The sequence below is a fragment of the Tilletiopsis washingtonensis genome, assembly GCF_003144115.1.
Source record: "Tilletiopsis washingtonensis strain MCA 4186 unplaced genomic scaffold FA09scaffold_13, whole genome shotgun sequence".
Taxonomy (NCBI): Eukaryota; Fungi; Basidiomycota; class Exobasidiomycetes; order Entylomatales; genus Tilletiopsis; species Tilletiopsis washingtonensis.
The window spans coordinates 275,901-288,742 of record NW_020312010.1 but is presented as its reverse complement, the minus strand read 5'-3'; the positions used below and the strand labels follow the sequence as shown (position 1 = coordinate 288,742).

General features: G+C 67.5%; 5 protein-coding genes across 5 annotated transcripts; 3 read left to right on the top strand and 2 right to left on the bottom strand.

Moving 5' to 3' along the window:
* The first annotated feature begins 358 nt into the window (after positions 1 to 358).
* FA09DRAFT_330528 (NAP-domain-containing protein) lies at positions 359 to 3,003 on the top strand. Its single transcript, XM_025742640.1, has 9 exons — positions 359 to 417; positions 784 to 917; positions 1,305 to 2,148; positions 2,209 to 2,321; positions 2,378 to 2,400; positions 2,465 to 2,500; positions 2,563 to 2,621; positions 2,680 to 2,688; positions 2,754 to 3,003. Exons 1-9 carry the CDS (start codon positions 398 to 400, stop codon positions 2,758 to 2,760), a joined length of 1,245 nt encoding a protein of 414 aa, XP_025597643.1. The 5' UTR covers positions 359 to 397; the 3' UTR covers positions 2,761 to 3,003.
* Positions 2,964 to 4,639, bottom strand: FA09DRAFT_361185 (P60-like protein; the record flags this gene model as incomplete). The annotated part of the gene is made up of 4 exons (XM_025745322.1): positions 2,964 to 3,223; positions 3,294 to 3,548; positions 3,604 to 4,017; positions 4,076 to 4,639. 4 exons carry the CDS (start codon positions 4,637 to 4,639, stop codon positions 3,068 to 3,070), a joined length of 1,389 nt encoding a protein of 462 aa, XP_025597642.1. The 3' UTR covers positions 2,964 to 3,067.
* A 304-nt stretch (positions 4,640 to 4,943) lies between these two features.
* Positions 4,944 to 7,020, top strand: FA09DRAFT_309260 (TPR-like protein). The gene is made up of 3 exons (XM_025740603.1): positions 4,944 to 5,637; positions 5,693 to 6,617; positions 6,750 to 7,020. The coding sequence occupies exons 1-3, from the start codon at positions 4,970 to 4,972 to the stop codon at positions 6,822 to 6,824; spliced, it is 1,668 nt and encodes a 555-aa protein (XP_025597641.1). The 5' UTR covers positions 4,944 to 4,969; the 3' UTR covers positions 6,825 to 7,020.
* FA09DRAFT_330527 (Zn-dependent exopeptidase) lies at positions 6,881 to 10,646 on the bottom strand. Its single transcript, XM_025742639.1, has 8 exons — positions 10,148 to 10,646; positions 9,976 to 10,084; positions 9,816 to 9,908; positions 9,701 to 9,759; positions 8,178 to 9,647; positions 7,959 to 8,120; positions 7,399 to 7,893; positions 6,881 to 7,343 (listed from the first exon to the last, which is right to left on the bottom strand). The coding sequence occupies exons 1-8, from the start codon at positions 10,613 to 10,615 to the stop codon at positions 7,146 to 7,148; spliced, it is 3,054 nt and encodes a 1,017-aa protein (XP_025597640.1). The 5' UTR covers positions 10,616 to 10,646; the 3' UTR covers positions 6,881 to 7,145.
* Positions 10,647 to 10,872: 226 nt separating this feature from the next.
* On the top strand, positions 10,873 to 12,806 carry FA09DRAFT_361182 (hypothetical protein). Its single transcript, XM_025745321.1, has 2 exons — positions 10,873 to 11,360; positions 11,444 to 12,806. The coding sequence occupies exons 1-2, from the start codon at positions 10,932 to 10,934 to the stop codon at positions 12,440 to 12,442; spliced, it is 1,428 nt and encodes a 475-aa protein (XP_025597639.1). The 5' UTR covers positions 10,873 to 10,931; the 3' UTR covers positions 12,443 to 12,806.
* The last annotated feature ends 36 nt before the right edge of the window (positions 12,807 to 12,842 follow it).

The following is a 12,842-nucleotide window of genomic DNA, read 5'->3' as shown; positions in this document are numbered from 1 at the left end:
TGCGCGCCTCTCTGCGCTGTCCACGCGGGCGCGCTGGCGAGCATGTCCTGCTGCGAGCACCCGCGATCAAGCCTCATCCGACATCAGCGACTCGCAGCGCTTGTGATGCAACGACGGTGCTGTTGGAAGCAGATAGACGAGGTGCGCTGTGCGGCGGCGGCGGCAGCTTTTTGCGTGCGGGCGGCGTGCTTGATTCTGGACGCGTGGCGCACGCACGCCGCCGGCAAGGCAGGCAGGCACAGGCACACGGCGGCCAGGCACCACAGCACGGGCGCTCGTCTCAGCTCGCCACGCGCTGCGCTGCGCGTTTGCAGCAGCCGCCGAGGGGCGCGCCTTCGTGCCTTCGCCGCGCTGCCTCACGACCACCACCCCCCATCACCCACACCCCGCTTCCGACATGTCCGGAAACGTCCCCATGTGCGTCTTGCATCGAGCACTCGCGCGCTGCACCGTCCGCGTGCAGTCGTCGCGCCGGCTGCCGCTCCGTCTCGGGCGCTCGTCTTTGCTGGCACGGCCGGCGCGCGCGTGCGCGGCCCCACACGCCGCGCTCCGTCTGCGCCGTGCACTGCAGGCACTGTGGCGATGGCGGCTTGCGCTGCGGCAGACGCTCGGCGCTGGCATGGCAGCTGTTAGCCACGCCATCTGGTGGAGCACTGGACCTGCCGGCGTCGCGGACGTCCGCCTGCGCCGCGGCTGCTAGCGGCCCGCTCGCAGGCTGTGCCTGCCGCGCGAACGGCCATCACCGTCCATGTCGCATCGCTGACCTTGCGCTCCTCTCTGCAGCAACCGGAACGCCGACCTCACGGCGCCCACGCCGCAGAACACGCCGCTGAGCAATGCGCCGCTCACGCGCGAGGCGCTCAGCCGCCCCACCGTCGGCACCATTGGCGAGGAGGCCGAGGACGGCCAGGCCAGCGGTGAGTCTTGACTGCGCAGCCGCGAGTGATGTTGGCAGTGGACAGTGGCGACCAACAGTGTGTCGGTCACTCGAGCGCACGCCGCATGGCATGTCTTCAGATGCTGCAGCAGGTTCCGACGTGGAGTGGCACTGGAGGAGGCACGGCGGCGTTGGTGGCATCGCTCGCAAAGGCAGCGTGTTACACCGCGCTCTTCGGCGCGTCGTTCTTCCTCTGCGAGCCACGAGCTTCATTTGCGCGCACACGCATACCGCTCGGGCCGCGTCTCGCGGCGCGTGCCTGAGCGGACTTTGTGTTCGCTGCTTGAGTCGCCACGACTACCTGCGCGATGCCTCGTCGCTCTGCCTCGCGCTCTCTGAGCCAGCTGCTGACGCGCGTCCTCTTCAGACCTCGCTGCTGCCATGCAGGGCAACCCGGCGATTGCCAGCATGATCCAGAGCAAGCTCTCGGGTCTCGTCGGCCGCTCGTCGGGCTACCTCGAGTCGCTGCCTGACCACATCAAGCGCCGCGTCGAGGGCCTGAAGGGCATCCAGGTCGAGCACGCCAAGGTCGAGGCCGACTTCCAGAAGGAGATTCTCGAGCTCGAGAAGAAGTACGCCGAGCGCTACCGCCCGCTGTACGAGCGCCGCGCCACGATCGTCGAGGGCTCCGTCGAGCCGACGGCCGAGGAGGTCAAGGCCGGCGAGGCCTCGGACCCGCCGGAGGAGGACGACGAGGACGAGGAGGAGGCCGAGGAGCCCAAGAAGAGCCTCGCCGACGCCAAGGCGCCCGCCGATGCCGCCAAGGGCATCCCCGAGTTCTGGCTCACGGCGCTCAAGAACCACGTCGCCCTCTCCGAGCTCATCACCGAGCGCGACGAGGAGGCGCTCAAGGCGCTGCGGGACGTGCGCATGAGCTACCTGCCCGGCACGCAGGCCGGCTTCAAGCTCGAGTTCGTCTTTGGCCCCAACGACTTCTTCACGAACTCGAGCCTCAACAAGACGTACTACTACCAGGACGAGGTGGGCTACTCGGGCGACCTGGTCTACGACCACGCCGAGGGCGACAAGATCGAGTGGAAGGAGGACAAGGACCTGACGCACAAGGTCGAGACGAAGAAGCAGCGCAACAAGAACACGAACCAGACGCGCACCGTCAAGCGCTCCGTGCCCGTCGAGTCGTTCTTCAACTTCTTCTCGCCGCCCAAGCCGCCCACGGGCGAGGAGGACGGCGAGGAGGCCGACCTCGACGAGTGAGTGGCGCTGCAGCGTGGCCACACACTGCGCCGCACATGGCTGACAATCCTTGCCAGGCTCGACGAGCGCCTCGAGCTCGACTACACCATCGCCGAGGACCTCAAGGACCGCGTCATCCCGCACGCCGTTGACTACTTCACCGGCAAGGCCCTGGCCTACGAGGACGATGGTGCGTAGTTGCCGCCCTCGTGCTGCTTGACCATCATGCTGACTCTGGACCCTCAGACTTCGGATCGGAGGACTTCGAGGTGCGCCGCTCGCGCTCATGAGCTCGTGTGAGGCCGCTTCTGACCAAGCGCCCCACTGTTGTAGGATGACGAGGATGACGAGGACGATGAGGACGACGCGGTGAGTGCCGCGATAACAACGACGACAGCGCGCTCTGGCTCACACGCACGCTGGACCCACAGCCCGCTGCCCGCCGCGGCCAGCTCGGCGTCTCTGCCGGCTCACAACAGCCGCAGGAGGAGTGAGTGCCACACCGCTCGTCATCTATTTATCGCGCTGACGGTGCTCTTGCCCTACAGGTGCAAGCAGTCAGTCTCCTCTCACGAGTGATGCTCATGATCGAAGCCCCTACTGACACTCCTTGTGCACACAGGCAGTAAAGAAGGTCTTGCTGACCGTCTAGCGGCTCCGCCACCTCTGTAGGCCCGCTCAGCCATATGCACCCGCCCGTGACGCGAAACGAAGCTGCTTCCCGCCTCGACACCGCTCCGGCCTTTAGACTTCCTTCTCTTCCCCTGGCCGCTGTGCTGCGCCCATGCCTTCTGCCGCAATTCACGGCCCTCTGTTCCACGCCTTCACAGCTCAAAAGCAGTCTATGCAAGTGTACAGTGACCGAGGGCCCACAAGTCGAAGGGAAGGAGGCAGGTGCGCCCTCTACAGCAGGAGGAGCAGGCAAGGCGGAGGAGCTCAGACGAAGCGCTTGTAAGAGTGCGTCTCGACCTCCTTGCGGCGCTTCATGCCGCCGCGCTGCGTGCCGGCCTGCGGCATGACGAGCTTGCGCGGCTCGGCGAGGCCGCGCGCCGTCAGGCTGTCGAAGCGGTCGCGGAAGAGGTTGCCCTCGGGCTGAAGGTGATTTGAACAGCTCGTGTCAGCGCCAGGTTTCTCTCCTTGCCAGCAAAGCGTGCATGCACACCTTGAGCGTGCGCAGGCCGTCCGCCAGCTCCTCGCCGAGCTGCACGTCGATCTCCTGCTCCGGCACGCGGAACTTGCCCACACGCTCGCCGCGCATGCCGTCCTTGAGGCGCCGCTCGTCCAGCAGCGCCTGCTTGGCTGCCGCAGCCGCGAGCCGTTCGCGCTCGGCACGTGCCTGCGCCTTCTTGAGCGCTGGCAACGATAGGAGCGAGGCGCGCTGCATGCGCAGGGCCTTGGCTGCCATGCGTGCTGCCGCCTGAAGGGGAGCGTCAGAGGAGAGGCAGTCGCTGCGTCGTCTGTCCTGCACGCACCTCTGCCTTGACGCGAGCAGCGCGGGCTCTTTGCGCCTTGGTCTTGCGTTTCGGGTCCGTGTTCTTCGGCTCTGCATCCTCGTCCTCACTGAGTTCCGGCACCTCCTCCTCGGCATCCTCATCGGCGCTCTCCATTGCCTCTGCATCGCCGGCGCCCACCAGCATGCCGCGCACGCGCTGTCCGCCCTCGTCGAACGCTGCCACCTCGGCACCGGCCTTCCAGCCCTTCTTGTACGCCGCGTCCTTCAGCCGCACCTCCTCGGCCCGCACCGCCGCAGCGCCGGCCGACGTGAGCAGCTCGTCGTGCGCTGCTGCTGGCGGGTTGTACGATTGGCCCTCGTGCGGTACCACGACTGCTGCCGGCGCGATGGTCGGGCGCGCTGCCGTCAGCGTCCGCGGTGCCTTGCGTGGCTTCTGCAGAGCGAGCGGGCGTCAGTGGGGCAGTCTCGCCATCACGGATCGCGCCACGCACATTGTTGGACTTCTCCATCGCCGCAGCCAGCCACTCGTTGCTGCTCTCGTCGGCCTTGCGCTTGCCGGCGGCGGCCGACTGCTGCTGCCAGAGGTCGTACTCGGCGTCCGCGACGGCCTCCTTGTCCTTGCTCTTGCCCTGCTCGCTCTCCACGACGGCGCCAAAGGGGCCCTTGACGGCGCGCCCGGCGCTGCGGCGCAGCTTGTCCTTCTGCTTCTTGCTCATGCCCGACGCCTGCAGCGCCGTCTGGCCGGCGGCGACGCCGGCGCGCGCGCGGCCCGCCACGGGCGGCACGGCGCTGGTGCTGCGCAGCACCTCGAGGCTGCGCAGCGGCTTCTGTGCGCGGCGGGCGCGCGCCATGCGTGCGCCCACCGCCTCGTCGCCCGTGCGGTCCTCGACGAAGAGCGGCGCGCCGGCACTGCCGCTGCCATCGCGCTCGCGCGCACGCGCAGCATCGAGGGCCGCCTCGACGGGCGCCAGGTCGACGTTCTTGCGCCACGCCGCCTTGCCCTTGCGCGACGGCTGCCGCGCTGCGGGTGCGCCGGTGGAGGAGGAGGGTGCCATGGCTGGGGTGTGTGTGTGCGGGAGGTGTAGGTGTGGAGACGCTCGGCTCGGAGTGCGAGCGCTCGAGGCTTGAGCTGGACCCCACCAGCCAACTTTTTGCGGCGCCGCGGCACGTGAGCCGTGGGAGCAGCTGGCTCGGAAGGGCGTAGTCGGCTGTAGTCGAGCTTGTGACGTGGAGCCGTGATTGTTGTATTCGCTCAGCGCCCGCGCACAAGCCGCGCCCAGGCCTCGAAGTCGCTTCCCCACGCCACGGCGACTCAGAGCAGGCGTCTCGCCCGCCTGCGCTTCTCGCCTCCGTCCACCACCACCGCACCTGCCTGGCCCGGCATCATGCGTCTCCTGCTCCTGTCGCTCCTGCTCGTCACGCTCGCACAGCTCATCGCCGGCGATGCAGGCGCCGCCGCGGCGCCGCCGTCGGCCGCCGAGCAGCTGCGCCTCGGCACGGCGCACCTGACGTCGGGGCGTGCCTCGGCGGCCCTCGCCGCCTTCGACGCTGCGCTCGCCGTCGAGCTGGCGTCGTCCAGCGGCGCCTCGTACCTGACGCACTTCCGCCGCGCCACTGCGCTCCTCTCGCTCGGCCGCACGGGCGCGGCACTGCAGGCCCTCGACGCCGCCCTCGCCCTCAACTCGCACTTTGCCGCCGCGCACCTCGAGCGCGCCCGTGCGCTCACCAAGGACGGCCAGCTGGACGCGGCCGCGGCGGCGCTGAAGCAGTACGTCGCCAGCAAGCCGGGCGATGCGGCCGCACTGGCGCTGCAGGCCTCGCTCTCGCGCGCCGGCGACGCCCGCCGCGCAGCGCAGAAGGCGCTGGCCGACGTGCGCAAGGCCGCGGCCAAGCAGCGCCCGCTCGACGCTGCCGGCCGCGCGCGCGCCGACGAGTGTGCGCGCAACGCTGCGGCTGTGCTCGAGGTGGCGCCGGGCGAGCTCGAGGTGCGCCGATGGCGCGCAGAGTGCTGTGCCGAGAAGGAGGAGTTTGACGAGGCGCTCGCCGACTGGAGGTGACTTGTTCTGACGTGCCTGCCATTCGTCACGAGACTGACACGCGCTCTGCAGCCGCATTGCGCATCTCTCGCCCTCGCCCTCGCTTCTGCTTCGCCTCTCGTCGCTCTCCTACTACATTCTCTCGACGCACGACTCGGGTCTGCGCACCTCTGCACTCGTGCATCTCAAGTCCTGTCTCAACTCCGATCCCGACAATGGGCGCTGCGCACGGGCTCACCGTCGCCTGCGTGCCTTTGAGAAGTCGCTCAAGAAGGCACAGGGCTTCGCCGAGAGCGGCGCCTGGCGGCCAGTGCTGTCGGCTTTGCGAGGCGGCAAGGTCGGCGGTCTGGGCCTCATCGAGGACGTCACCGCTGCCATCCAGGCAGATGCCGCCATTGCAGAGGGCGACAGCGAGCCAATCCTGCCTGTGCAACTGCGCGACCCGCTCGCGCACTCCGCCCTGCTGCACGAGCTGCGCGCGCTGCACTGCCGCGCCTACTTTGAGCTCGACGAGCTGGCCAAGGCCAAGCCGTTCTGCGAGGCGGTCCTGGCACGCGATCCCGACAATGCATTCGCCCTTGCGGCGCGGGGCGAGGAGCACCTGGCGGCAGAGCGGTATGAGGATGCGGTGCGGGATCTGGAGAAGGCGCTTCAGACCGCAGGCGGCCAAGATCGAGGCCTGCACGCGCGCCTGCAGAAGGCACAGAAGCGGCTCAAGCTGAGCAAGACGAAGGACTACTACGCCGTGCTCTCGGTGCCGCGCACGGCCTCGGCAGCAGAGATCAAGAAGGCCTTCCGGAAAGCGGCAAAGATCCACCACCCTGACAAGGGCGGCAGTCCGGAGAAGATGGCGCAGGTTAACGAGGCGTTTGGCGTGCTGGGCAACCAGGAGCTGCGCGACCGGTACGACGCTGGAGACGATCCGAACGACCCGGCTGGCGGACAGGGAGGCTTCGCAAACCCGTTCCAGCAGGGCGGCCATCCCTTCCAGCAATTCGTGAGTGACTACGCGGCTTTGCTGCTGCGGCATCCCGAGACTTCTGGCTTGAGCATCTGCTTGAATGGCCCTCCAGCGTCAGAGCGCCCGCCCTGCGAGCAGCCTTGCTGACGCCATCTCTCTGTGCTGCAGTTTCAACAACAAGGCGGCTCGCCGTTCGGCAACCACTTTGGAGGGCAGCGGCAGCAGTTCCACTTCAACTTCTAGATCTCCCCAGCCTCACAGCCTCAGCGTGCAATCGCATATACGTCACACTTCGACTTGCCTCGTCGCCGCCACACCTGGGGCGGGCGTTGGGAGCAGGGCTGAGGATGGCCACGCCGCGATCGGCCCGTTCACGCGAGCCGCTCGTGAAGCGCGGATGGCTGCGCACGTTGGCCTGACGATGTAGACGATGCATTAGGGGGTGGTGGTATGATGTGCAGAGCATTGAGGAGCGGCCGCAGATGATGATGACAGATGATGCATGCTCGCGGACGAGCGTCTATATGGGGAGCGTTTGCCGGCGCAGCGAAGCTTCGCTGTGCCCTACGCCGCGCGAGCCGCGGCAGCAGCGCTGAGCGACTCGCTGCACAGCCAGCGGCGGATGACCTGCTTGCCCTTGCGCAGGTTCACGAGGCGCAGGCGCTCGTCTGCGAGATGCGCGCAGTCCGACGCCTGGCCCATCGGCAGGTGCACGGCGGGAGCGCCGAGCTCTTTCTCGAGGATGGCCAGAGCCGGAATGGACTGTCGCGGCGGCGATCAGATGTGAAGAAGGACAGAGCACAGAGAAAGCACTCACACCGCCTTCTCGGATGGACACTGGAGGGATGCCCCACTCCGCCTCGACGGCCTTGGCCAAGGCAGAGGCATAGGCGCTCTCGATGCCGAGCCACCAGTCAGCCTGGTGTCTCAGCACCACCTGCAACGAGTTTGGGCTCTGCATCGCCGCAAACGTCTCCTTGAGCGCCTTGATCAGCGCTTCGGTGATGCTGCGCAGGTCTTGGTCGGGCACGAGGCGCAGCGACACGGCTGCCGTGACCCGCGCGGGAATGACGCTGGCGTTGCCGCCGCCCGAGCCGCTCGAGACGTTGACGCGATGCACGCTCAGCGACGGATGCCGCCAGCGCGCCATGAGCGCCTCGACGGAGACGCCGGCGCCGCCGCGCGAGGAGCGCATGGCAGCCAGCGCGGCGTACGAGGCGCGCTCGGACGCCGAGACTGGCCGGACCGAGTCGTAGAATGTAGGGATGAGCACTTGCTCGCCTGACGACAGTGAGGACAGCAGCTTGACCATCTGTGATGGGTTACACGCGTCCTGGTCAGCGTTGAGTGGACGTGCCTCAGGCGACGGGCACTCACGTCGATCATTGGCTCCCGCATCGCGCCGCCGTCCACGCCCGAGTGCATGTCCAGTGCCCCGCTGCGAACCTCGATCTCCGCCTGGACGACGCCTCTGAGGCCCACTGTGAGGCACGGCGTGTCTTCGCCCAGCCAGTACGAGTTGCTCAGCAGCACCACGTCCTGCCAGAGCTGCAATCAGCACGTGTGGCGTGCAGGCTTGAAGGCAGAGTCACTCACCACGTCTCCAATCTGATCCCTGGCGCGTCTCACGGCATCCAAGAAGCCGCTTCCTCCGGCCTCCTCCTCGCCCTCCACCAGCAAGACAACGTCCGTCTCGAGCTTGCCCTCCTTCATCAGCTCTGCCGTCGCATGCGCAATCGCCAAGCACGGGCCCTTATTGTCGCTGACGCCGCGCGCGAAGAGGTAGCCATCCCGTCCGGCGAGTGTCCAGGGATCGGACGTCCAGCGCTCCGTCGCACCCGGCGCAACGACGTCGTAGTGCGCGTAGGCCACGACACGGCGCCGCGGCTTCAGGCTTGAGCCGCACGCGCGGAAGGTGGCCAGCACGAGGGGATTGCGCCCTTCTGCGCCTGCCAGCAGAGACGTCTCGGCGCCCAAGTCGGAGAGATGCGCCTTGAGCCAGTGTGCGCACTGGCGACAGTCCTCGCGCAGGGTCTCCTGCGCCGAGACGGAGCGGAACGAGACAAACTGCGCCAGCGCGGAGAGCAGAGGATCGCCGCCTGCGAACGCCGTTGCCGGCGCAAGGGCGCCTTCTGAGCCATTGCCGGAGGGCAGCGGAGAGACGGGCACGTCCCAGATCTTGATGAGATTGTCCGATGCGCCGGTGAGCAGTGTGGCGCTGATGCCCGTGCTCTTGAGACTGGCGAGTGACAGCACGATGGCATCCTGATGCGCCCTCCACTCGGTGACGCACTTGAAGCTTGCATCCCACTTCCTGACGCTCCCGTCTGCAGACGCGCTGAACAGACACTTGGTCTGGCCCGGCATCGAGACGGCAAGAAGCGCCAGAACGTCATCGCTGTGCGCCGGCAGCGAACGCACTACGCGCGCAGTCTCCACATCCCAGACCTCCACCTCGCCGCCCTGCAGGCCCGCAAAGAGCGTGTTGCGATCCCACGCTGCGAGGGCCAGCACGCCATTGGGACTGTGGTGCAGCGTGCCGTGCTCGATGAGTCCGTCAGGCGTGCAGATCCACAGCTTGATGTCCTCGTCGCCCGAGCCTGACACGAGGAGTGGCTTGCCGCCCGGCGCCGGCGGCAAGAGCTCGAGCGCGTAGACATAGCCGTGATGCGCGTTGGGCAGCATGTTGCGCGTCGGCAGCTGGATGGCACGAACGTTGCTCGTGTCTAGGAGCGGCACGCCGGAGGATCCCGGACTGGACGCCGCCGAGCCCAGCGGCGAGCCTGCAGCATGGCGATACGAGACGTCTGGACTCGTGCTGGCGCGCTCGAAGAAGCCGCGGCGCGGCACAGCAGGTGCCGGCGACGAGGCGAGGCCGAGCGGCGGCGTGTGCAGCGCTGCGACGGGTGTGCCAGCGCGCGTACTGCTGGCACTCGCAGACAGCCGCGTCTGGCTGCCGCCGCCGCCGTGCGGGCCGGAGTCGAAGAACTTGTGTGGACGCACGATGGGCACCGACGCCGTGCCGCTGCGCTCTGTCGCAGCCTGTAGCGAGGCGAGCGAGATCCACTGCGCGCTGTGTTCAGTGTCTGCGTGCAGAGAAACGTGCAAGCAGCACTCACTTGCAGGCTCGTGTTCTGACAGCCAAAGTAGAGCGTCTGCAGCGCCGCACACCACTTGACTGCATCGCCATCAGTCAGCGCCGCACAGGCATGCGCCCAACGCCGGCGAACTCACGTGCGAAGATGTCGCCCACGCGCTCGTCGGCAGGGTAGATCACAAACAGCGGCGAGAGCGTGTGCACGTCCCAGATGCGCACCGTGCTGTCGCCTGGCACGCACGAAGCGCCATCCTTATCAGCGGCGGCGCTGTCAGAGTCGCTGCCGACGGCACTCACCACTGGCACTGAAGAGCCAGCCCTTCTCGGCGCACAGCTCAAGCGCCAGCACGCTGGCGGTGTGACCGATGAGGCGCGTGCGCTCCTGGTACGTGTTGAGATCCCACACCTGGCGTGTGCGGCAGGGTGTGAGCATGCAAAGCGAGCGCCGGCGAGACGCCGCCGTGCTCACGAAGATGTCCTCGCACTGGCTGCCGCTGAAGACGAGGCCGCTGGCCTCGTCGACGGCGAGCGAGAGCACGCTGGTGTCGTTGTGCGAGATGGTGTGCGTCGTCGCCGGCTGCTGCGGCGCGGCGGCAGCGCCTGCCTGGGCGTGCTGCTGGGTCAGCTGCTGCTGCGCCTGCTGCACCGAGAAGGCGCGTGCGATGCCGCTGGGCGACGTGCCGCTGGCGGGCAGCGGCGACGCCGGGCCTGCTGCGCTGGATCCGCAGGAGAGCGAGGCGCCGAAGAGCGAGACGCTGATGCGCGACGGCACGGCGTCGGCGCCGCTGCCGGCGTGCGCGGGGCTGTGGGCGCCGGCGGGCCGGGATGTCCACTGCGGCTGCGGCGCGGCGGTGCCCGCATCGGGCGAGGCGGCGAGGGCGAGGCGCTGCATGCCGCGCACCGGCTGCGCCTCCTCGGCGGGCGGCGCAGAGGGCATGCTGCGGCGGGGCAAGTTGGAGGGCACGGCGAGGAGCGATGCGGAGCAGAAGGAAGGATGCGCGCGAGCAATGCGGCAAGCAAGAGCAACAGCAAGCACGGCCTTGGGCGCGCCGCGGAACACGAAGGCGCGGCCGGCGCGCCCCGAGCACGCAAGCGGCGCCGCGCGCGCCCCTGGCGGCCGGCGTCCGGAGGAGCCCGCCAGGGGCAGCACACAGAGAGACAGGCGCCCTCGACCGCTTGCACTGATCTGCTCACTGTTGGGCCGCCTGAAGCGGTGCAGGGCCTTTGCTCGCCTCCGGGCTGAAGCGAGAGCAATGCATGGCTGCAGCCAGGCAGGCGCACGGCATAAGAAGCGGCGCGCAAGGCGGCCTTTGGCCTCACCGTCTCACCCATCCGGCTTGCGTGGCTCTCTCCGTCTATATTCCTGCGCCGTCCCTACCTTCTCCCGCGACACCCTCACTGCAACTCCATCCTCGCGCAACATAACCCTCTCGTCGAGCATGGACCGCACAAACGAAGAGCGCTCGTCATCGCCTGCGCTGTCCGTCACATGCGACGGCGGCTGGCGCGTGGTTGCGCCGCCGGAAGAGCTGCTGTGTGTCCATCGTGCAAACGGCCGCTTGCTTCAGCAGCCAGACTACATTTGCAGAGAATATGCAGAGAGGAAGTGCTTCCTCGGATGCAATTGCCCGCCGCGGGCCGTAACCGTACTTCCGCTCGATGAGCCGATATTGTCAAACCCGGTGAGCACTGCACCGCGCGCAAACGCGAACAGAGCTTGCCGCTTGGCCGTGAAAGTCAGCCTGCTGAGACACTCTACCCTCAGTGCAAGTGGTGGCGCGCCGTGGGTGGCCTTTCGCAGGACACAGCTGCGGACGCTGTCAGAGAGAAGCTGATGCTGCACAATGCTGTCAGGCTCCCGCACAGCATACAGAGAGCAATGGGCTGCTCGGCCGGAGCGTACTTCATGCTTTTGGGTGCCGAGCTGCACGAGCCGATCCTCAAGATGGAGCGCTGGCTGACGGCTCGAACGGCCGATGTTGACCATGCAACCCTCTGGGACACAGGTAGCGACGTCCTCGGCCTCTACGGATCGAAGGACAATCGCGACCTGCTGCGCGAGCTCCCCGGCACGTTCCACGCCTTTGAGGTGATTGTGCTGCAGCAACCGGGCCGCTTTTTGGACACCCACGACCTCGGCACACTGGTCACCAACTTCAGCCGCGAGATGAGACTGGACCAACACATGCAGCACATTATCGACGAGAGGGCCAGCCAAATTGCGCCTTTGGTCTACGTCCCGCCTCTGCCTCGGCTGCGCCTGCCGCTGAACATCATCAGCGTCGCCTTGATCACTCTCGCGCAGCTTCTGCGGTACGAGCACAAGCTCGGGAGCACCACTCTCGCTCTGTCGCTGGAACTGCAGCGTCTGCGCGAAGAAAACGAGTATTTGCTGCAGCTGGTCGAGGCCGACTCCTTTGCCGAGTGGCGCACAAGCCTGCGTCGCCCAGCCAGTCTCCCGCCTCTACCGTCTCCGATGCCAGGGCCCGTCAAAGCAAGACGGGCATACGCGGATCCCTTCAGCGGCGCACAGGCAGCATCCAACGACGATCAGGACGACCTCACGCAAGCTTCGCCGGAGCACAGCGGGGCCGGGGGCGGAGCTGGCCGCGGCAACACGCGCTTGATGCCGTCTGCCGAGTACATTGCCGAGCACGAGCGACACGGCTACAGCATCAGCTTCGAGGTGCCTCACGACAGATGCGACGCCGATACGAAGACGTGGTATTCGCAGCGCCTCGAGCCCAGCGAGAAACGCCTCTGAGCTCAGGTCGAGGAGGCGGAGCGCCAGTCCATGAGCGGTCCCGACGGCAGCATCTGCGCTGCTGGTCTGAAACGCCTGCGCGACCTCGATCCTGACAGCGATGACTATGCGTTGAGCAAATTCCTCGCTGCCGTCGACGAGCGCATGCACTGGCATTACCATGCCAGGCAGGAGCGGCGCCAGCTACGGGAGCGCGCCGAGCTGGAGGCTGAGCAGGCTGCAGCCCTCGAGGAGCGGCAGCTGGCGGACGACTCGGGGATCACACTGCGGCTCGAGTGGCGTCAGGTGCCGTGAGGACGCTCCTGACCATAAGGCTGAGCGCACGCGACGCGCCACGCCCCCTCTCGCTTGGGAGAACATCGTGTCAGGGCCAAGCCCCCATATTCACATCTATAACACT

What these genes read in the sequence shown, in the direction of transcription:
- FA09DRAFT_309260 (XM_025740603.1), top strand. Translation starts at nt 4,970, where the DNA reads ATGCGTCTCCTGCTCCTGTCGCTCCTGCTCGTCACGCTCGCACAGCTC. An exon ending in GAGGCGCTCGCCGACTGGAG is followed by an intron (nt 5,638 to 5,692) that starts GTGACTTGTTCT and finishes CGCGCTCTGCAG; the next exon opens with CCGCATTGCGCATCTCTCGC. An exon ending in GCCATCCCTTCCAGCAATTC is followed by an intron (nt 6,618 to 6,749) that starts GTGAGTGACTAC and finishes TCTGTGCTGCAG; the next exon opens with TTTCAACAACAAGGCGGCTC.
- FA09DRAFT_330528 (XM_025742640.1), top strand. Translation starts at nt 398, where the DNA reads ATGTCCGGAAACGTCCCCAT. An exon ending in GAGGAGGCCGACCTCGACGA is followed by an intron (nt 2,149 to 2,208) that starts GTGAGTGGCGCT and finishes AATCCTTGCCAG; the next exon opens with GCTCGACGAGCGCCTCGAGC. An exon ending in AGGACGATGAGGACGACGCG is followed by an intron (nt 2,501 to 2,562) that starts GTGAGTGCCGCG and finishes CTGGACCCACAG; the next exon opens with CCCGCTGCCCGCCGCGGCCA.
- FA09DRAFT_330527 (XM_025742639.1), bottom strand. Translation starts at nt 10,615, where the DNA reads ATGCCCTCTGCGCCGCCCGCCGAGGAGGCGCAGCCGGTGCGCGGCATG. An exon ending in GCCAGTGCGAGGACATCTTC is followed by an intron (nt 10,085 to 10,147) that starts GTGAGCACGGCG and finishes CGCACACGCCAG; the next exon opens with GTGTGGGATCTCAACACGTA. An exon ending in GTCAGAACACGAGCCTGCAA is followed by an intron (nt 9,648 to 9,700) that starts GTGAGTGCTGCT and finishes CACAGCGCGCAG; the next exon opens with TGGATCTCGCTCGCCTCGCT.
- FA09DRAFT_361182 (XM_025745321.1), top strand. Translation starts at nt 10,932, where the DNA reads ATGCATGGCTGCAGCCAGGCAGGCGCACGGCATAAGAAGCGGCGCGCA. An exon ending in AGCCGATATTGTCAAACCCG is followed by an intron (nt 11,361 to 11,443) that starts GTGAGCACTGCA and finishes CTCTACCCTCAG; the next exon opens with TGCAAGTGGTGGCGCGCCGT.